This window comes from Otolemur garnettii, unplaced genomic scaffold (genome assembly GCF_000181295.1).
Source record: "Otolemur garnettii isolate 467f Iridium unplaced genomic scaffold, OtoGar3 scaffold00019, whole genome shotgun sequence".
NCBI classification, from domain to species: domain Eukaryota; kingdom Metazoa; phylum Chordata; class Mammalia; order Primates; family Galagidae; genus Otolemur; species Otolemur garnettii.
In genome coordinates this window covers 19,660,433-19,683,168 of record NW_003852414.1, presented here as the reverse complement: position 1 = coordinate 19,683,168, position 22,736 = coordinate 19,660,433, and the positions used below count along the sequence as shown (strand labels likewise).

The 22,736-nt window shown below is 41.5% G+C and overlaps 1 protein-coding gene across 2 annotated transcripts in view; it reads left to right on the top strand.

Annotated features, from left to right (window-relative positions):
* Window positions 1-80: 80 nt before the first annotated feature.
* Window positions 81-22,736, top strand: part of CDC123 (cell division cycle 123) — a 51,755-nt gene continuing 29,099 nt past the window's right edge. The window contains exons 1-5 of one of the 2 annotated variants that reach the window (XM_003786812.1): window positions 81-444; window positions 2,992-3,063; window positions 15,121-15,181; window positions 15,442-15,474; window positions 20,592-20,687. In XM_003786812.1, the coding sequence (XP_003786860.1) occupies window positions 371-444; window positions 2,992-3,063; window positions 15,121-15,181; window positions 15,442-15,474; window positions 20,592-20,687 (336 nt within the window). In that variant the 5' untranslated portion in view covers window positions 81-370. The remainder of the gene's footprint in view (window positions 445-2,991; window positions 3,064-15,120; window positions 15,182-15,441; window positions 15,475-20,591; window positions 20,688-22,736) is intronic. The other variant, XM_023511422.1, reaches the window with a different exon arrangement.

The window sequence follows — 22,736 nt, the reverse complement described above, 5'->3', positions numbered from 1 at the left end:
GGATATGCGCGCGCCCTCTCTCGGCACCCGTAGAGCCGCCGCCTCTGACCTAGCTGTAGATGATTACCTTCCGGGTCAAGGTGCGACTAGGCCGAAAGCGGACTCGGATCCTTCTTAAAGTTACTTTGCCAACACTGCCGCAGTTCCTCTTTGGAAACCAAAATTCTTTCTGTGTGCGCGTGTGCATGCGTGTCAAGAATACGCCCCACGACTCGCCTCCACTTCCTTTCCTCCGCCTTCCTCCTTTGCTTTAAGGACCGGAAGAGTCCTTGAACCAAAATAGCTCGACAGGCACTTCCGGGACCGGAGCCCAGGGTTCCCGGGCCGCGCAGGCAGGAGAGGGAAAGGCAGCGACGGCGGCAGCTGGAGGATGAAGAAGGAGCATGTGCTGCACTGTCAGTTCTCCGCGTGGTACCCGCTCTTCCGAAGCCTTACCATCAAGAGGTAAGGTGGGAGGGGTTACTCCGGGCCGACTGGCGGGAGGGAACTGCGACATTGGGCGAATTCCTGCTTCCAGGGGGGGAAAAAAAAGCAGGCCTTCTCCCGCCTGGACGGGAGCGACAGTGTCGAGGTGTTGGCTTCCTGAGTGGGGAGGCTAAAAAGGTCTGTGTTTGCGAGCAGGGGAGTGTGCTGGGGAGTTAGGAGGGCAGTTGGGGGTTCAGTGGAGTCGAGGGCGGGGTGAGTGGTGGGTTGACCTGGCTTAGGCTTGGCAGTTCACCATCCCTCGCTACTTGTAGAATGGCCACAGGTGCAAGGTATCTGCAGAACCGGTCCATCTGGGCTTTGCCACTCACTAACTCGCCAGGGACTTAATTGCTTTCCGCCTCGTGTGAGGGGGAAGTTTGGAGAGTTTCTGGTCAAATGATACATAATGACTGTTAGCGAGGGAGGAATAAGTGCAAGTATTTCTCTTAGAGAGATATTACTTAGAGAAAAAAAAAAAGAAATGCAAAGAGCATGGCTATGTACTGTTTGTACCAGAAAAATAACTGTGAGGTAATGCAGTTGTTAGCCAGATTAAACCATTCCACTTTCTACGTCTGTATACTTAAAAACTTGAGGTACCCTATAATTAACGTACAGTTTTATCTGTTAATTAAAAAGAGGCGATAGAAAACTGGAGTTTGCTGTTATTTATTTTGCGTGCCAACATTTCAAATACTGATGATTCATTGTATTATTTTTTTCATTCAATAACAATCAGATATATACTTTAAGACATTGTGTAGTTGGTTTAGAGTTGTGATAAGTTAAATGCATAAGGAAAAATGTCATGTTCTTAAACAGTATTGGAATGTTTGGGAGAACCTTCGGTTTACTATTCTTACAGTAACTGTTACCTTTATGAGTTAAGTACTTGAGAAAGCTTATTTGTAATCAGACAATAGACAATGTTTTAAAAATAAAATTGAATAAATTTTTATGAAGAGTTTACGTTTTTAAAGAGCCTTCCAAATTCTAAAGGCTTGTTTGAAATTGATTAAAATTTAGATTTATAAACAGAGTAAGATTTTCAGTTGAATTTAAAAACCTGAGGAAGAACTAGGTTTTTGAGTGTGAAATTGTAACTTTGGCAAATCAAATATTAATTTTAGAAACCAGAGTGACCCGTTAATTTTTTTGGTGTACAGAATCATTTGTAATATGACAAAAAAAACTTGTTTCATAAATATATGACGATATTCTATTGACTCTGTTAAAGCAGCCTGTAATCTTTTTTCACTGTTTGAAAAATACACATCTCAAGATCAAAATAATAGGCTCAGCGCCTATAGCTCAACCGGCTAAGGCGCCAGCCACGTACACCTAAGGTGGCGGGTTCGAATCCCCAGCCCGGACCCGCCAAACAACAATGACGGCTGCAACCAAAAAATAGCCGGGCGTTGTGGCGGGCGCCTGTGGTCCCAGCTACTTGGGAGGTGGAGGCAAGAGACTCGCTTGAGCCCAGGAGTTGGGGGTTGCTGTGAGCTGTAATGCCACGGCACTCTGCCCAGGGGGACAGCTTGAGGCTCTGTCTCAAAAAAAAAAAAAAAAAAAAAAAAAAAAAAAGATCAAAATAATAGCATTACTTTTAGGTATCTGTGACAATAATTTGTAATGATTTATTATTACAAGGAAAAACAAATTCTCTCCTAAGTTTTTAAGTGACTTCAAGTATGACTTTGCCATCTTTAATTATCATTGTCTGAAACAAATTAGGCTAAAGCATGCCCAGTTAAGCAGCTTTATAGCTGGTAATCTGTTCAATAGAATGCCACCCAAACCCATCCAGACACATCAAGAATTCTTAGCCTTAAGTGCTCATTGCCTCCCAAAGACTGGTTTCCAGGTCCTGAGTATACTTCTGCCCTCTTCTGGTTTACTTTGCTGCCTTTTCTGTGTTGCAGCAAATATCTGCAGGTCTCTGACACAGAAACATTGTGCTCACTCTGAGTTCTTCTGAGCTTGTTGCTTTCATAGTATGATTTTCATCTGGTTCTGTTTTTTCTTTGTTTGTTTCTTTGCCACAAAGACCTTTGTAGTAATTATGTAAACTGCACTTTTTTTTTTTTTTGAGACAGAGTCTAACTTTGTCACCCTTGGTAGAGTGCCATGGCGTCTTAGCTCACAGCAACCTCAGTCTCTTGGGCTCAAGCAGTCCTCTTGTCTCAGCCTCCCAAGTAGCTGGAACTACAGGCATCCGCCACAACGCCCAGGTATTTTTAGAGACTGGGTCTTGCTCTTGCTCAGGCTGGTGTGGAACTGGTGAGCTCAAGCAGTCTGCCGACCTTGGCCTCCCCAGAGTGCTAGGATTACAGGCATGAGCCCCTATACCCAGGCCTATAAACTGCTGTATTTATTGATGTTACTCTAATTCCTTTGCTGCTACATTATTAACACTTCATATTAAAATAAAAAGGACAAATAATTAAAAAATTGAGTGTGGGCTTTTGTCTCTTTGCTTATGATTGTCTTTTAAAATGATGTTTTTTTAATTGCCTTTTTTTTTAGTGTCATTCTTCCACTTCCTCAAAATGTGAAAGATTATTTACTCGATGATGGAACTCTGGTGGTTTCTGGAAGGTAAAGTACATAAAAAAAACATTCCTCAAACTTTATCATAAATGTGATGATGATGAATCTCAACAGTTAGCATATGAAATGAATACATTAGCTTAGGCACCAATCTCTCCCTTAGTTCTTTTTCTTTCCTGGCTCAAACTATGTGGTGATCTTTGTCTGGTGATCTTTGCCAGTGCTCAATTAATATTTTCACAGTTGGGTACTTCCCTTTGTAATAATTACTAGCTATGAAGTGGAGTCTTTTACTTTCATCTGTGCCTTTCGGAAAAGGATATAACTTTGCCTTCTGAAGGTAGCAGGATGGAGGGGTGCACTTTTGAGAGCCTTCAGTTTTTGCCATAAAAAATTCATTGTCCATTGTTCTTCATAGTTGACCTACTATGGCCCCACCCACACCTTGTAGAGAAACTACCAAACAGTTCCTCTATTTCTAAAGGGAAGAAGTATTTCATCCTTTTTAGTGCAAACTCAAATTTAGTGAAGTTACAGTCATTTCATTCATGTGTCTTCTCAGAGGTCGTTTTATCTAAGTGTTTATCCTTCACCATCCTGACCATAAACCCTTGCTGGTTTATCACACTTTATCCCCAACCTTCTTTTATTTTTCTGCATAACAATTATTCCTACTCAACATAAATCTCTTAATTGTTCTATCGACTGCAACTTCATGAGAACAGGCAGTGGGCAGATTTTGTTTATCCCAGCTCATGGGACAGTGTCTGATACTTCAGAGGTGCTCGGTAAACATTTGTTGGATGCATAAACCTTAGAAATAGAGTTGTATGATTTGGTAACACTACATTGACTTCATACTTTGGCCTGACAGATTTTAAGTGCAGCGTTCTGGGTTACGTTTCTGGTTTTGGCATTTACAGCCCCTTAATAACCTGAAAAGTATTATTTTAAAACCTCATTAACTTGGAATAATACGAGGATAAAGAAAGAGAAGGAAAGTTAAAATCTCATTAATTTGGAGTAATTGGAGGATAAAGAAACAGTAGAGAAGTTAGACAAGTCTCAAATTTGGGATATTCACAGACTTAATTTTATTATTCCCAAATATAGCACATATCATCTTATATAAATGAGACTGTAAATCAAATGACTCCTAATATTAGAAAAAACGCAATACATTTCAGTACTATAAACACATCAAAAAGCAACTGATTTTCACTGGCCAGATGCTTGCGCAGCCTCTGATTCAGGCACACTCTGTATTACATGCTGTTAGTGCTGTGCCGCACACAGGGTTGCACTGCGCTGCGGGAGGAATGCACAACTCCCATGAGGACTCTGCCTTTTTTTTTTTTTTTTTTTTAAGGCAAGCGTGGGACAAGGTTTAATGAGGAAGAGAAAGAGAGATTTATACAGTAAGAAAGTTTACAAAACGGGATAGGGGCATCACAGACAGACAGGCCCCTGTTGCCGAGGAAAGTAAACAAAGAGGCCTTTGCCCTGTCAGAGTTAACAGTTCAGCTTCGCCTTTTGTGGGCGTCAGTATGGTGTAGTGCTGGGGCTTTAGTCAGACTGCCTCGTTCTGTATCATCTCTTTGCCATTTTCTAGTTTTCTCTTCCTCAGTCTCCTTGTCTGTGAATGGGGCAGGTGACAGGATAGTGCTTACCTTGCAGAATTGTTGCAAGGATTTGAGACCTGCTAGTGGGGTCAACTGAGGTGGTGACAGCACAGGGGGAAAGAGCAGATTTGAGATGATTTGGCTCTTGTACCGTCTTTACTTGATGATGGAGAAGAGCGTGTCAAGAATGTCATTTGCTGAGGTTGAGAAAAGCAATGTTTATTGGATTTCAAAAGAGTAGTTATTTTAGGTTGGGTTACTTTTATAGATGAAAAACTTGAAAATTGTAGATATAATTAAAATAAGGTAGGCCAGTCGCAGTGGCCCATGCCTGTAATCCCAGCACTCTGGGAGGCCGAGATGGGTGGATTGCTTGAGCTCAGGAGTTTGAGACCAGTCTGAGCAAGAGCGAGGCCCCATCTCTACTAAAATAGAGAAACTGAAGCAAGAGAATTGCTTGAGTCTGAGCTGGAGGTTGCTGTGAGCTTTGCTACCAGGGCACTCTACCCAGGGTGATGCTTGAGACTCTGTCTCAAAAAAAAAAAAAAAAAAAAGAGGTACATTTGCAGTGAAATGCATGGATCTGAAGTGTATAATTTGACAGATCTTGACAAATGGATTACACGTATTTTAGTACGACTCCATTCAAGATGTAGAGCACTTCTATTCCCCAGAAAGGTTTCTCTAGTCCCTATCTTAGTCCCCAAGACTGCCCTCCCATTTTGATGCCCCAGGTGGTTTTGCCTGTGCTTCCGACTGACCAGCTGTAAATCCAGGGCCCCCTCCTTGGGTCTGATGAAATTTGCTAGAGCAACTCTCAGAACTCAGGGAAACACTTGCTTAGATTTACTGGTGTATTACTTTAAGGGATGTTACCAAGGATACAGGTGAAGAGATGCATAGGGTGAGTTGAGGGAAGAGGAGCTTCCATGCTCTCCCTGGCTGGGCACACGACCCTCCAGGAACCCCTCCATGTGTTCACTTGTCCAGAAGTTCTTTGGACTCTGTCCTCTTGGTCCTTTTATTAGAAACTTCACTGGATAGGCTAGATTGACAACTGTGTACAAGTGTGATTGGACTAAAACGAGTATGATTTAATGCTAGTAGACTGCCTGGGAAACCAGCAAAGCTGTCTGGTCAGATTCTTCGTGGCCTCTGTGTGCGGCATTCCTTCCTCCCAGATGTGGGACAGGAGCCCTTCTGACGTGGAGAGCTTAGGGCATACCATCTGATAAGGTAGATCAGAGAGTTTCTTTGTGGCCAGCTCTAAGACAGAAAGGCAGGGGAAGACTAGGGCATATTTTTAGTCTCTGTAGCTTGACTTGGGGAGACAGAGTAAGTGAAAGGAAGACAGGAGAAGTTTCAAGAGAGGTTGTGCTCCCAAGCTGCCTTCTAACTTCTAAAACACCCCAGTGTTGTAACAAAAGACTGTAACATGGGCTGTGTTCATTACAGACAGGACTACAGATAAAACTTAGTGTATATAAGCGTCACAGCAGGGCTGCTTCAGTGCAGTGTAACACTTTGACATTCAATTGCATTGTCATCCCACTTCGTTGCTGAATGCTGGTTTTTAAACATGTCTCTCAAAAGCTCAGGTTTTGGGTTTGTTTATGTAGTTTGGGTGTGTAGCTATCCTAGTATATTCCTTGGCTATCCTAACCCTTTTTGCTTCGCTAAATTTAGATAGTAAGAGTTAGTTGAGTGAGTGTGTGTATTAAAAATATTATTTATAGAATACTATAACCGCACGTATTAATTTGTGGTATTTTAGCTCCTATACATGAGATATATTTTTGCATCAAGAGATAAAGCATTATAGTTAGGAATAAATATGGAGGAGTTAATGAACTAGGCTTAGTTGAATATTCTGTCTTTGCTGTTGGTAGGCCAGTAGGGAACTGCTCTGTGCTATTTGCAGATATTTGAGATATATCAATTAGGTATCTTTCCTTGGCATAAACTATAGGCATATGTATGAAATACCTTGGTAAGATAAATTCTGGAATAGTGGAAAGGGACAGTAATATGAATACTTTGAGATTCTATCACTTGTAAAAGATGTCCTTTTTAAAACATTGTAAAAGTAGTACTTGCTCATGTAGTAAATTTGAAAACTGCAGAAAAATTATCCATAATTTCACCATCTAAAAGCAGATGACATTGCTATTTTAGCATATTTTATTTTCTTTTTCTTTCTTTCTTTTTTTTTTTTTTTTTTTTTAAGAGAAAGAGTTTCACTTTTGGCTTGGCATCTGTGGCTCCAGCCACATACATCTGAGCTGGCAGGTTTGAATCTAGCCCAGGCCCGCCAAACAATAATGATGGCTGCAACCAAAAAATAGCTGGGCATTGTAGTGGGCACCTGTAGTCCCAGCTACTTGGGCGGCGGAGGCAGGAGAATCACTTGAGCCCAGGAATTGGAGGTTGCCATGAGCTGTGATGCCACGGCACTCTACTCAGGGTGATAGCTTGAGGCTATGTCTTAAAAAAAAAAAAAAGGCTCACTTTGTTGCCCTCAGTAGAGAGCTGTGGTATTACAGCTCACAGCAACCTCCAGCTCTTGGACTCAGGCAACCCTCCTGCCTCAGCCTCCCAAGTAGCTGGGACCAGCTGTCACACACCTGGCCATTTTTTGTTGCAGTTTGGCTGGGGCCCTGTTTGAACCTGCCATCCTTGGTATATGGGGCTGGAGCCCTACTCACTGAGCCACAGGCACCGCCTTAGCATATTTTCTTTAGTCTCTCTTTTTTTTTTCTTTTCTTTCTTTCTTTCTTTCTTTTTTTTTTTCCTTTGAGAAACAGAGTAAGACTCTTGCCTGGATGGAGTGCCATGGCATCAGCTGAGCTTATAGCAATCCCAGACTCCTAGGTTCAAGTGATCCTCCTGCCTCCTGCCTCAGCCTCCTAATAGCTAAGACTATGGGCAGCTGTCCCACAGCCCAGCTAATTTTTCTATTTTTAGGAGAGACCAGGTCTCATTCTTGCTCAGACTGATCTTGAACTCCAAAGATCAAGGGATCCTCCTGCCTCAGTCTCCTAGAGCAGTAGGATTACAGGCATGAGTCACCGAGCCCAGTCTCTTTAGTCTTTTTTTTTTCCTTTTTGGAGACAGAGTCTCACTATGTCGCCTTCAGTAGAGTGCTTGGGCTTAAGCAATTCTCTTGCCTCAGCCTCCCAAGTAGCTGGGGCTGTAGGTGCCAGCCACTATGCCCGGCTATTTTTCTGCAATTGTATTGTTGAATTGTTATATTGTTGTATTGTTGTTTAGCTGGTCTGGGCTGGGTTTGAACCTGCCAGCCTCAGTGTATATGGCTGATGCCGTAACCACTGTGCTATAGGCGCTGAGCCCTCTTTAGTTTTTTATACATTTTTTTATCCTAAGTTGTTAGCATACTGCACATGTAGTTTTGCATTCCTTTTTTCATTGTACATCATAGCATAAGCTATTCCCTGCATTTTAAAAAACAATTTTAAGGCTTGGCACCTGTGGCTCAAGTGGCTAAGGCGCCAGCCATATACACCTTAGGTGGTGGGTTCAAATTCAGCCCAGACCTGCCAAACAACGATGGCTGCAAACAAAAAATAGCTGGGTGTTGTGGCAGGTGCCTGTGGTCCCAGCTACTTGGGAGGCTGAGGCAGGAGACTCGCTTGAGCCCAGGAGTTGGAGGTTGCTCTGAGCTGTGATGCCACGACACTCTACCCAGGGGGACAGACAGCTTGAGGCTCTGTCTCAAAAAAAAAATTTTTTTTTTTAAATTGTTTTGAATGACTTCAGAATTTCCATGTTCAATTGACCTAATCATTTTTTGGTTTTTTGGACAGGTCATTTCCAACTTTACTGAAAAAGAATTCCTCAGCTAACATGTTTTTGCATGGAGCATTATCTGCCATTAGGATTATTTCTGTGTAATAAGAATCTAAACTACAAGCGTAGAGCAAATGTTATGAATATTTTTAAGATTCTTGACCAGCATTGCCAAGTAACTTCCTAATGGCTGCATCCATTCACATTAGTGTATTAGTGTACCTATTTCAGCAGGTGAAATTCCTAACTGAATGCTTTTCTCTAAGCTTCCAAGTTATTTGTTACATAGAAACTGATAAGCAGAACATGAATCTGGAGGTTATGTCATCGGGCTCATCTGTAAAGGAAGTGTGGTCTTTGTGCTGTCTGGCGTCTTACCCACTTCCTTACCTGCCATCCAGTTCACTTCACACCTGCTACTTCTGTCTGTTGATTTTGGTTTCAATCATAGAATATCCAGCTTTAAAAATGACTTCGTGAATGAGACCAATATGTTATTTCATGTCATAAGCCCTATAATGAGAAGCCTTAAGTCTGCTTATGTTCTTGCAAAGTATTTACACTATTGGAAAGTAAGAGTAGTTCAGTGATGTTAGGACTCAAAGTCAGCTCTTCTGTAATTTCTTAACTTTGTTCTCTAGAGTCCAAATAAGCTATAGTAGTTCCAAGCATCATGTCCTCACAAAATCATACCCAGAGGTCCTGTCCCAAGTCCATTTCTGAGACCTGGGAAAACTTTCCTGCCAGCCTTTTGGTCAGGGTTGGGTCATAGACCTTGGCAGGGGAGCTGGAATAATTATGATTAGCTTGGACTGAATGGTAGTCACTAGTGTGACTGGGGTGAGTGCAGTTAGGTATGGAGTACTTGGTGTCTGAAAAGATTGGAGTTTTTATTGGTAAAGAAGGAGGAAATGGCTGTAGGAGTCTGCCGTGGCCCATGGCCCTTTCTTCAGGCCTCATCTCCCTCTACTTCCATACCGAGGACACGCCTTCTCTCCAGACTGTAACCTCTTTATATGTCTTATGTACGGTTATAACTTAGCATAGAGTCTCTAAAACTGCAGAGAATAGTAATTCCATTTACTTTTTTTTTAAAAAACAGAGTCTCATTATGTCACCCTTGGTAGAATACTATGGCATCACAGCTCACAGCAACCTCAAACTCATGGGCTTAAGTGATTCTCTTGCCTCAGCCTCCTGGGTAGCTGGGTCTACAGGCACCCACCATAAGGCCTGGCTATTTTTTGGTCATTGTTTAGCAGGCCCAGGCTTGGCTAGAACCTGCCAGCCTTGGTGTATATGGCTGGCACTCTACTCACTGAGCACTGGCACCAAGCCCCATTTATATTTTTTGAGGATATACTGTTTGCTAAGGGTTCTTCTCAGTAGGAACAGTCACTATAAAGTCATACCACACCCTCCTCTGTAAATTAAGAAATTGATGTTCTGGTTTGTCAGTCTATTAAGATTTTGGCTAATGTGTATCACTTCTCCACATTATTTTTTTTTTTTTTGAGACAGAGCCTCAAGCTGTCCCCCTGGGTAGAGTGCCATGGCATCATAGCTCACAGCAACCTCCAACTCCTGGGCTCAAGCGGGTCTCCTGCCTCAGCCTCCCAAGTAGCTGGGACCACAGGCGCCTGCCACAAGGCCCCGCTATTTTTTGGTTGCAGCCATCATTGTTATTTGGTGGGCCTGGGCTTTGAACTCGCCACCTTGGGTGTATGTGGCTGGCACCTTAGCCGCTTGAGCCACAGGCGCCGAGCCACTTCTCCACATTTTAATTAACTTTTTGTACAGTAGCTGTCTAAATACTGAGGACTAAATTGGCCAAAGTTATGATGCTAATGCTTAAGATTTGTGTTTTCCATGTTATGTCAAGCACAGGGCTGATACATGAGAGCGCTGGCTCTGGAGGCGGGTGACATAGTTAAACATCTCAGTTCTCCCATTGCTGCTCACGAACTTTGCATCAGTGCCCATCTGTCAAAACAGAAAAACAGCAACTACAGAGTTGCAAACAGTGAAAATATGAATATACCTATGTATTATAATTGGCACCGACAGGTTGAGTATCCCTTATCAGACATGCTTGGGACCAGAATTGTTTTGGAATTGGGGTAGATATCTTTTTCTTTTTTTTTTTTTTTTTTTTTGAGACACTGTCACTATGTCACCCTCAGTAGAGTGCTGTGGCATCACAGCTCACAGCAACATCAAACTCTTTGGGCTTAAGCGATTCTCTTGCCTCACCCTCCCAAGTAGCTGGGACTACAAGTGCCTGCCACAGCACCCATCTATTTTTTTGTTAGAGTTGTCGTTGTTTGGCAGGCCTGGGCTGGGTTTGAACACGCCAGCTCTGGTGTATGTGGCTGGCGCCCCAGCTGCTGAGCTACAGCACTGAGCCAAGGTTTTTTTTTTTTTTTTTGGTTTTTGCCATGTACTTGGTGAAGGCTTTCATTCTGGAGACCAGTATTTTCCTGTTTGGAGACAGGAAAGCATATCTTTGATAATTTTCTTGTTTCTCTTTCTGGATCTTCTATTATTAGGTATCAGATCTAGAGGATTAATTCTCTGAATTTTATAAATTCTTCTTTATTGTCTATTTCTTTGTTTTCTTTGTTCTGTTTTCTGAATATTGCTTTTTAACTTTTCATTCCATTGAGTTTTAAATTTCAGCTATCATGTTTTCAGCTTTTACAAGTTTGAGCTTTTCCTCTGTCCCTTGTTTATAGCCTCCTGTTGTTCCTTCATGGATGTGAAATCTTTCATCTTTAAGGATGTTAATGATTTTTAAAAAATATTTTTTATCAGGTGGCGCCTGTGGCTCAGTGGGTAGGGCACTGGCCCCATATACCAAGGGTGGTGGGTTTAAACCCGGCCCCGGCTAAACTGCAACAAAAAAATAGCTGGGCGTTGTGGCGGGTGTCTATAGTCCCAGCTACTCAGGAGGCTGAGGCAAGAGAATCACCTAAGCCCAGGAGTTGGAGGTTGCTGTGAACTGTGATGCCACAGCACTCTACTGAGGGCAATAAAGTGAGACTCTGTCTCTACAAAAAAATCTATCTATCTATCTATCTATAGGCTCAGTGCCTATAGCTCAGTGGTTAAGACACCGGCCACATCCACCGAGGCTGGTGGGTTCGAACCTGGCCTGGTCCAGCTATACAACAATGACAACTGCACCAAAAAAATAGCCGGGCATTGTGGTAGGCACCTGTAATCCCAGCTACTTGGGAGGCTGAGGCAAGAGAATCACTTGAGCCCAGGAATTTGAGGTTGCTGTGAGCTGTGACACCATGGCACTCTGCCAAAGGCAACATGAGACCGTCTCTAAATAAATAAATAAAATATTTTTTTATGTGGTCCCTTTATTGTCCTTTTCTTTCACATACTTTTTTTCTCTCCTTTTCTGATATTTTTTTCATCTTAGAGCTTTTCTTAAGTTTTCTAATGATTGTACGCTTTTATTATTTTTATTTAAGAGTGAATCTGCAAACTTTGTGGGGCTATGTGGGGCTTATTGACAAAAGTATTGACAGAGGATTCCCAGATGATAGTTATGTCTTCTGGGATTGTCCAGTTCCTACAGAGAAGACGCCCTCTGTCCGTCTGTGTTCTGGGAGCAGGTTGGAAGGACAAAGGCGAAGGATCGTCCTGTTCAGTGTGACTTTCACATCATTCCAGTCTAGCATTTCCCTCTGTGTTCTTCTGTGCCAGTATGTACATGAACGCTTCGCCTGCTTACCTAAGGGCCTAATGAGGGTTAATTGCCGGGGGTGTGCAGGTAAGAAAGACGTGTGTGTCTTACTCCTCCTTCCGGTGGGCTTCAGAGCTTCTATCCCATCTCCTGTAATAGCTCCAAGTTCTACCCTCTTGCTACCATTGGCTTTTTGTTTTCCAAACTTCTGTTGCCATCTTCTGTGGTTGTCTTCTTTTTGCTCATTCTTGTTCTTGAGATCGTTCCTCTCTTTAGTAGTTTCAAGAGAGAACATAAGGCACATACTTAGCCAGATGCCTCCGCTCCTTTCTCTTTTGTAGTCTCTGTAGAGCACCTCTGCTGGTTCTTGTTGGGACTTCCCCACAATGATGTGAGTTCATCCTGCACAAATCATTTGTAGTTGAGGGGAGACCCAGGCAGTGTTATGAGTTTTCCCTCTGAGTTCTTTCAGCCTCTGTTTCCCCTCTAGGCAGTGAAGATTGGCCGCTGGATGGCCCTTTGCAACACCCTGCTTTGCTTACTGGCTGCTGCTGCTGCTGCTGCTTCTTTTTTTTGTAGTTTTTTTGTCCAGGGCCAGGTTTGAACCCACCACCTCCGGTATATGGGACTGAACCACAGGCACTGCCCCTTACTGGCTTCTTTAAGACAGTACTTGATGAGTATTCCTTCTCTGACCCCAGCCCACAGTGTGCTGTTTTCATTTCAGAAAGGAAAGATTCTTGGTTTTGCTCCCCAGGGGTGTCGGATCCGCTATGCAGGCAGCTCTGGAGATGTTTACTTTGGTGTCTTCGTCCTATTTCATCTTCCTTGTCCTTGGCAGACTTTCTCACTGTAGATAATGGTTTGTATTATTAGAGATGGAGTTTGAGGTTTCTTTTCCTTGTTTTAAGTGATTTCTGCGAAGAAGGCAGAAAGTTTATCCTTTTGTCTCTTCCTGAATATGTATTCCCATTAATTTCACTTTTTTTTATTAGTTTCTATCTCTTTTTCTTTTTGATGAATAAATAATTTATTTCATGGATGTTAAACACTCTGTTTACCCTTTTATCAGTCGATGACACTGAGTTTGTTTTTACCCATGGCCTTGTGTGCAATGGCAGTGTAATTATCTGTAGGCAACCCTCTATATGTAGATAGATGTGTTTTCACTTCCTGGGGAGTGTAAATAGGAGTAGAACTGTAGCGACATCTGGTAACTGTGTAGTTAATTGTTTGAGAAACTACCAAACTATTTTACAAAGCAGTTGCAACATTTTACATTTTCATGAGCAGTTGGATGAGGGTTCTGACTCACACCTTTCTAACAGTCATTACACATGAACCTGCCCCCCTCGGTATATGGGGCTGGCGTCCTCCTCACTGAGCCACAGGCACCGCCCCTGTTTTAGCTTCTCGATAGTGTCTCTTGAAGTTCAGAACTTTTATTGGAATGAAGTCCAATTTATGTACTTTTTACTTATTATTTATGTGTTTGGTGTCATATCCAAAAAAAAAAAGCTAAAACAATGCCAGAATGAAAGAAAGTATTTGCAAATTATATCTGACAGTACTTCTGGCAAGAATATTTAAGAACTCTTGCATGCTAGTAATAAAGAAAGATATCTCTCTCTCTCTCTCTCTCACATACACACACACACACACACACACGCGGAAAGAACGGTTCAAATTCAAGGCATTGGCAATTCCAAATCCAAATGCTGGCAAGGATGTGAGTAATTAGAATTCTTGTTCACTGCTGGTGGAAATGGAAATTTTTGCAGCCATCTTGGAAGGGAGTTTGGCCAGTTGTTTTTCTCTTTAAGCTAAATATAGTGTAATTGTACAATCCACAAATTGGCCTCCTAGGTATTTACCCATATGCCCACACAAATGTTCATAATACCTTTATTCATAATTTCCATAAATTGGAGGCAACCAGGATGTCCTTCAGTTGGTGTATGGATAAACAAACTGTTAATTCATATGATGAATGAAATGATTTATCGAGAATTAAAAGGCATGAAGAAATTTTTTTTTTTTTTTTTTGGAGATAGAATCTAACTCTGTCTCCCTGGGTAGACTGCCCTAGCATCACAGTTCACAGCAATTTCCAACTCTTGGGCTTAACCGATTCTCTTGCCTCAGCCTCCAAAGTAGCTGGGACTACAAGTGGCCACCACAACCCCTGGCTGTTTTTGTTGTTGTTATTGCAGTTGTCATTGTTGTTTAGCTGGCCTGGGCTGGGTACAAACCCGCTACCCACGGTGTATGTAGCTGGCGCTGTAACCACTGCGATGGCGCCGAGCTGGATAATTATCTATTACTGTGCTAAAGGAACCAGTCTCAAAAGGCTAACTGCTGTATGATTCCAAATATATGACATTCTGGAAAGGATAAAACTATTAAAAGTATACAAAAGGGTAAGTGTTTTCCAGAGTGCAGGAAGAGAGGGATCAGGATAAAAATGTGGAATATAGGATCCTTTTAGGGCAATGAAATTATTTTATACAGCATTATAATGCTGGATATGTGAAATGATGCATATTTCAAGGTTTACATAGCTGTAAAATACAAACAGTGGAGAATGTAGACTTTACCTAATAATAATGCATAAATATTGGTTCCTCCATTGTAAGAAATAGAGCATATTAATGCAAGATGTTAATAGGAACAGTTACAATCAGGGTGGAACAGAAATATCTGGACTCAGTGCTTTCCACTCTTCTTTTCTGCAAACTAAAAGTGTTCTATGAATATTCTATAAAAAGAGTACAATTTTTTGTATTTAACATATTTAATTGACGAATAAGGATATACATGCAAGGTATAGTTTTTGTCTCTTAAAGTGAAATTTTCTTTATATTGTTCTCCAAGTCCAAGCCTGTTTGTTTTTAAAATATATGTATATATACTCAATACAGCTAAAATTATGACAACATGGTACCAAAATGCTTAATTTTTACTTATTTTTTTTAGGCAAGATCCACCACCAACATGCTCTCAGCCAGACAGTGATGATGAAGCAGAAGAAATACAGGTTAGTACAAGATAATCTGTTCTTTAGACTGTTCTAATTTAAATTACCTCTGAAATGGTTCTAATATTTAGAACTTAACCTTACATTTGATGAAGTGAGAAATTAAATGGTAATCTCATTTTGTCATATTTTTACACATAATATATATTCAGGAAAAGATATTTCCTGTTTCTGTATAATTTTTAGGTGAAGCACTGCTTTGGGGAAGCCCATGAAGCATTTAAACGTAATGTTTTGTTTCTGTTCTCTTTTCCACACAGTGGTCTGATGATGAGAACACAGCCACGCTCACGGTAAGCGTGACACACCATCACATAAGGATGAGAGCTTCAGGGTTTAAGTGGTACCTCTTGAAATTCCCAGATCGTCACCGTTTCAAGTATCTTTTTCTTTGTGGACTGGTCTTTATTATTTCAAAAAAGAACGTGAATCATTGTAATTTGCTCTCTTTTCCCTTTGTCACAAAGGAAGTATTTTACAGTCATACTGACTTACTCCTCTTAAGCTCTGCGGGAAAGAATCAAACCTAAATTAAACTCTCTGGTCCCCTATTGTGTGAAACCTAAATTAAAGTGAAAAATCTATATTTACTTATTCAAGTATATTCAAGTGACATGAAAATTAGTTTAAGCAAAAACAGAAAAATATGTGACTTTAAGCAATGTTTTGTATACTATATAAAAATAAGAGAAGTTGGTCAAGATAAGAATGCTGCCTGTAATCTTAGTACTCTGGGAGGCCTAGGAGGGCTGATCCCTTAAGCCAAGAGTTCAAGACCAGCCTGAACAAGAAATAGGGACCCCGTCTCTACTAAAAATAGAAAAACTAGCTGGGTGTGGTGGCGGGTGCCTATAGTCCCAGCTACTCAAGAGGCTTGAGGCAAGATTGCTTGAGAGTTTGAAGTTGCTGTGAGTTATGATGACACCATTGCCGTGAGACTCCATCTCACAAAACCCCCAAAATTTAAAAAACAAAAAACATCTACTCTCTCTAAATGAGTGTGGTACCTGGTGCTCGGGTTGGGGAGGTTGGAAGGATGGCTAAGTGAGAGGGGAGTCTAGATGAGCACAGGACACCAGATGGAAGGAGTGCTTCCCACTGGCAATAGAAACTTTTTCCAGACAGCTGAGATGTTACACTTATTTTAAATTGGTTGGTTGAGCTATGAGCTTAAAACCAAAAAGATATATTAGTTAAATCTGTTTATAGATAATTTTCAGAAAATGTTAAAATCATGATTCCCATGTAGATATAAAAGTCTTTAAGGCATACTGAAGATTTCTTTAACTCATGAGGGAACCAGACAAATGTTAGAACAAGTTCAAAAGAGAATCCAAGAAGAAGACCTAAATTTATAGTTCAGGAATATTGAAATGGTGTAAATGAGCCCAAACTGGATTTACTTCCTTCCAGGGTGGGAGACAAAGCAAACCTCTTCAGATGAGGTAGCATGTCCGTAAGAATTAGTTCACATTGCTCTCATTTACTCACAGTTTGCCAAGTTATGAAATAGCTCCCAGACCCAGGGAGCTGGTAATCAGGTAATCCCCAAGGGTGCGTAGTATGTGGACAGTACATGGTCTTCTTCTGAAAACTTTGAGTAAATGTTTTATACTTCACGTTAGTTTCAGGGTCCTTACAGCAGGACTTTTTTTTTTTTCTTTTTGAGACAGAGCCTCAAGCTGTCACCCTGGGTAGAGTGCCATGGCATCATAGCTCACAGCAACCTCCAACTCCTGGGTTCAAACTAGTCTCCTGCCTCCACCTCCCAAGTAGCTGGGATTACAGGTGCCTGCCACAATGCTTGGCTATTTTTTGGTTGCAGCTGTCATTGTTGTTTGGTGGACCCAGGCTGGATTCGAACCTGCCAGATCAGGTGTATGTGGCTGGTGCCTTAGCTGCTTGAGCCACAGGCACCGAGCCCAGGATTTCTAATAGTTGAATGATTTTGAGACTTTGAGGGAACTGATCACATGTTTTTAAATGCGGTAGTGGCTGGGTAGAAGATGGAGGATCCTTTGAGTCCAGAGGTTTGAGACCAGCCTGGGCAACATTGCAAGACCCCCCTCTACAAAAAATTTTAAAAGTTAGCCAGGCATGGTGATGCACACCCATATTCCCAGCTATTCAAGAGGCTGAGCCAGAAGGACCAGGTGAGCCCAGGAGTTTGAGGTTATAGTGGGCTACAATGGTGCCTCTGCACTTAAGCCTAGGTGACAGCCCAAGACCTTATTTCTAAAACAAATGAACAAACAAGTGCAATATATAAATATAAAGCAATCCTCAGTTGTCAAGTTTAATGGGATAGAAAAGTTAAATTGTCTGTCTTTGAAGGTTGAACCCCTTCATACTATAACATTTGTGTAATTGCTCTTGGTAGGGAATGTTGCCAGTCCAGATCTTAGGTAAGTGGTATTTCTGGGCAGCACTGTATGGACCCAGGTCAGCAGCTTCAGGTGATTATGAGAAAATTATTAGCTTAACATAAATCACAATTCCTTTTGAGAGGGAGAGGTGAATGGAAAATAAAATCTCTTAATGCTATTACTTATTTTGAAAGCCTCTCTAAGTTACTCTAGTTTCACACATCTAAGCTGAAGAAGGAGTCTAGTGGGAGGCAGAGGCTGTGGCATCCTTTCAAATAATTAAAAGATACGTTGTTAACCAGCCCAGTGGTTAGATTTATCTGCCGCAGAAGGAAAGGTGCTATTTTGAGATATTTTGAGATAACACTAGCCTTTTGCTTTTTAGTTTGGGGTATATATTACCATTTTTTTTAAACTTATGCCTTGGGCAGTGCCTGTGGCTCAGTGAGTGGAGTACAGGCCCCATATACCGAGGGTGGTGGGTTCAAACACGGCCCCTGCCAAACTACAACAAAAAATAGCCTGGTGTTGTGGTGGGCCCTTCTGGCTCTAGCTACTCAGGAGGTTGAGGCAAGAGAATCGCGTAAGCCCAGGAGCTGGAGGTTCCTGTGAGCTGTGGTGTCACAGCACTCTACTGAGGGCAACAAAGTGTGACTCTATTTTGAAAATAAATAAATAAAAATAAACGTATTTCTTTGGTCTGTTTCTCAGACTCTTTGTCGGGAGCCCACAGTGAACCCTGACTTGGGTTGGGAGATGATGCGGGTGGGGGAGGTAATGAGACTTGACACTAACTTAATGCATACAATCTGAAAGCCAGGAGAGAAGCTTGCCTTGACTTGCACCCCACGTGGCAGATTGAGAAGGTGCAGTGACTTTCTGACTTCTCAGAAACCTTTTATTGGTCTATAACACAGAATGTAAAGGTGCCCAAATTCTCATAGGATTAGAAGAATTCCAAGCCCCCAGGGAGATTGGATAAAGGAACTGGCCAGGAACACAAGGTAGTGAGTTATCAACAGTGATGTATTTAGAAACGGGGAGGGAGGCTCAGTGCCTGTATAGCTCAGTGGCTAGGGCGCCAGCCACATACACCAGAGCTGGCAGGTTCGAATCCAGCCTGGGCCTGTTAAACAACTATGATAACTACAACCAAAAAATAGCCGGGCATTGTGGCGGCTGCCTGTACTCCCAGCTACTTGGGAGGCTAAGACAAGAGAACTGCTTAAGCCCAAGAGTTTGAGGTTGCTGTGAGCTGTGAACTCCCCTCAGGGCAACAGCTTGAGACTGTGCCTCAAAAAAAAAGGGGAGGAGGGCAAAACAAGTTTCATTCCTGCAGGGCACAGATCAGGAGTTCAGAGGATTTAGCCCTGCTAAGGGCTTAAGCAGCCTACCTGCTGACTCCAAGGCAGGAGTAGTGGCCGTGACTTTGCCCTGTTAGGCACTTCAGGGCTCCTCTCATCTTGGGTGGTCTTGACAAGCCCCCCCCCCCCCACCCAGGGATGGCCCATCTGCCGGCTTTACCTGGAATTGAGGCGGGTACCGTGCAGAAAGATCAGCCTGTCTACCTCCCACACTCTTGTCAAAGTTTCTTTTCCCTCATAACTGAGGTAGATCTTGGGGATCCACATGAGCAGTTAATTTAATTTCATAATTCCTAGTCTAATTAATTCTAGACCTAGCCTGTTTTTTCCTTAGGGAAGAAGTTGCTCACTGGATTTTTTCACAACTTGCAGTTGCCCATTAGGGGGCAGCAGTCCCCTTTACATGGGATAATGGGAAGAAGTATGCAGAGAATTTGTGTTAGTGTTTCTCTATTTCTGTCTCCCCTAAAGGCATCTCTCTTCCTTTCCCTTTCTCTACCTTATGTCCGTGAGCTCCTTTGCTAATGACCTAAAGTTTAAGGCAGGGTCTAATGGCATCAGGAAGCTTAAGTTCCTGTTTAACAGCCATATTTCTGTTTACTTCTTAGTTGATTGGAACATGTAGAGTATTTTGTATATACGTATATATTATATATTATCTTACATATTTTATATCAACCAAAAATGAGAGAACATTTTAATTTGACCAAAGTCCTACTTTTGAAACTTGTCTAAGCCCAGCATGGTGGTGTCCATCTGTAGTCCCAGCTATTTAGGAGGTTGAAGCAGGAGAATCCCATGAGCCTAAAAGTTTTGAGTCCAACCTGGGGCAGCATAGCAAGACCCCATCTCCAAAAGCAAAAACTGGAAACCAATAAAAATTTACTTGTCTAGACATAGTAGTATTTAAATACAGTTTACCACACATTATTTATTTTTTTTTTTTTTTTTTTTTTTTTTGAGAAAGCCTCAAGCTGTCACCCTGGGTAGAGTGCCGGTGGCATCAAAGCTCACAGCAACTTCCAACTCCTGGGCTCAAGCGAGTCTCCTGCCTCAGCCTCCCAAGTAGGCGCCTGCCACAACGCCCGGCTATTTTTTGGTTGCAGCCGTCATTGTTGTTTGGAGGCCCAGGCTGGATTCGAACCCGCCACCTTAGGTGTATGTGGCTGGCGCCTTAGCCGCTTGAGCCACAGGCGCTGAGCCTTATTTTTCATTCTTATGAAGCCTTTTGGGAATACTCTATGTCCAAGATATGTCCTGCAAATGGAAAGGGTTCTGCCCCTTTAAATGCGGGTGTTATTTCTAAAAACTGGAGTGTATGTACAGGTGATATTCTACCTGTCTCCTTTCATTTGATAAATACTGGTTTTGTATAGGTGTACAGAGAACTATTCATTCCTTCCTCACATCCCCGGATGCCTAGTGACATCCGTCCTTAGTTTTGTGGGTTTGATTGTCTTGGAAAATGCCTTTGAGTAGCTGATTGTTTCATTTCTCTAACGGGTAAATATTCTTGATCATTGATTCTGTTTAACTGGGTTCAAAAAATTCTGATAGTAATTTGTATTCTAAATTCTGCTTTTAATACCCTAAGCTTTAACCATGAGATTTTGATCTTGTTTTCCCTAGTGACTGTGATGATATTGATGTGCGTAAATGATTTTTTCTTTCTCTCTGTAGGCACCAGAATTTCCTGAGTTCACCACTAAAGTCCAGGAAGCTATCAACTCCCTGGGGGGCAGTGTTTTTCCTAAACTTAACTGGAGTGCCCCAAGGGTAGGAACACATAATTAAATCTCTTTTGTTTGAATAATCTTTATTTTGCTATTCATTTCATTTTATATGTCCCAGAAGGTCTGATTATATTTCTAATTATAGGAAACTACAATGTGAAATTTATTATTTCCCCTCTATTATTTTCCTGACTTTGCTATATATTTGGGAATACTCTGTGTCCAAGATATGTCCTGCAAATGGAAAGGTTTTTGCCCCTTTAAATGGGGGTATTATTTCTAAGAACTGTGAGGTACTATGCATTCTGCTAAAAGATAACTTTTACCTCTGTGTTGCTGATTGTGCTAGAATTCTGAGGAAAGTTTTACTCTGTTCTTTTTAAAACTTTAGCTGTTCAATTTAACATAAATATTTCTCTGTTTAAAATAATAAAAATTAGAATGTGACAGACTATATAAATAGAATAGGTTGAGAAATCAAGTGGTGTTTTCTTAAGTGTGTTTTATTATTTTAACACTGCATTGACAAAATTTTTGTAAAAGTTAAGGCCTGTAGAAAAATTCTCTATTTTTTTCAATCCAACAGAGAGTAATTTTACGTGAGCAAAACTCATTGGAGGAATCAAAGTCTTACTTGTATTTTCAGAAATCATCTTGGGCTTTTCTCAGATTGTCTCAGTAATAACTTGTAATCTAAGTATATTTTTACTTTTTAAAAGAACATGTACAGAGTTTGAAATTTCAAATAGATTTGGAAGCTTGCTGCACAAATCAAATGATCCTGCCACCTGCTTTACTTCACCCATTCCTGCTCCCAGACGCAATTCATTCTTCTGTTATTTTTATTTTTCAGGTTAGGTATTTATTATTTACTTCCCACTCAAACAGAGATACTCAGCTCTCTTTCATATCAGATCCCTTCTACTTTCTATTCCACTATTCTCATCATAGTTATCAAATTTTGATGGCTCGGTATTCAGCATTTCTAATTACTGTGATGGTTCAAACACTGTATACGCATTTGGAGTCTGTGTGTTTTCTCTGGAGTTAGTAATTGCCTTGTTGGTTCAGCTGCGTAGTTTGCCACGTACATACTGTTTCCGTGGAATTAACTGTGTGTGTTCAATCTACTGTCTTTAGAAGTTCATCTTTTTCATTGGGAGAAATCATAAAGAAGTTACTGAGCTCATTTATAGTTCCTTGCAGTCAACTTTTCATTTGTATCTGTGCAATATCTTTAATTATTTTCTTGCTACTGAATTGGGTTGAGGCTTTTCGCTTAAGATGAGTAAATTATTTGTGGTTGTAAATTACTCATTTGTTCATCAATCCGTTATTTTATTTATTTTTGAGACAGAGTTTCCCTCTGTTGCCCTCAGTAATGTGCCATGGCATCACAGCTCACAGCAACCTCCAGCTCTTAGGCTCAGGTGATTCTCTTGCCTCACCCTTCCGAGTAGCTGGGACTACAGGCGCCCACCACAACACTCGGCTATTTTTTGTTGCAGTTTGGCCAGGGCTGGCTTCAAACCCACCATCCTCAGTACATGGGGCTGGTGCCCTACTCACTGTGCCACAGGTGAACCCCCCCCATCTGTTATTTATTGAGTGCCTACTGTGTGCCAGTATTTTCTTCCTAAGCCGGGCTAATCTTCCTTTTTATGTTCATATTATGAGACATTCACCATTTAAAGTTTTGATGGCTTAGAATATCTCACTTCCATCTCTCCCAAATTTGGTAGAGGAGCTTAACTGCCCCAACTATCAAAGTTCAGGTACATGGCTGAACACAGATTCCCCACCAACAGAAAGGAGGGAAGTGGTCTCTTTTTTTCTTAGAGGTTGGTTGTTCAGGCTGTTTCTCTACCACTTTAGTCTTTTAGCTCAAGTGTCGGTGTTTCTGGTACCTTATGCTCCCTTCTTCCATCATCACTAAGAAAAACAGTAGGAAGTGCTCAGGCCTGGGCTGAAACCTGGGGACCTGAGCATCTCAGTGTTCATAACCGAGTGATGTGCAATAGTGATGCTCTGTGTTGTTGAGAGATGTAAGTTAACATCTGACAGTACTGCTAAAATGTACTTGAGTTTTTTT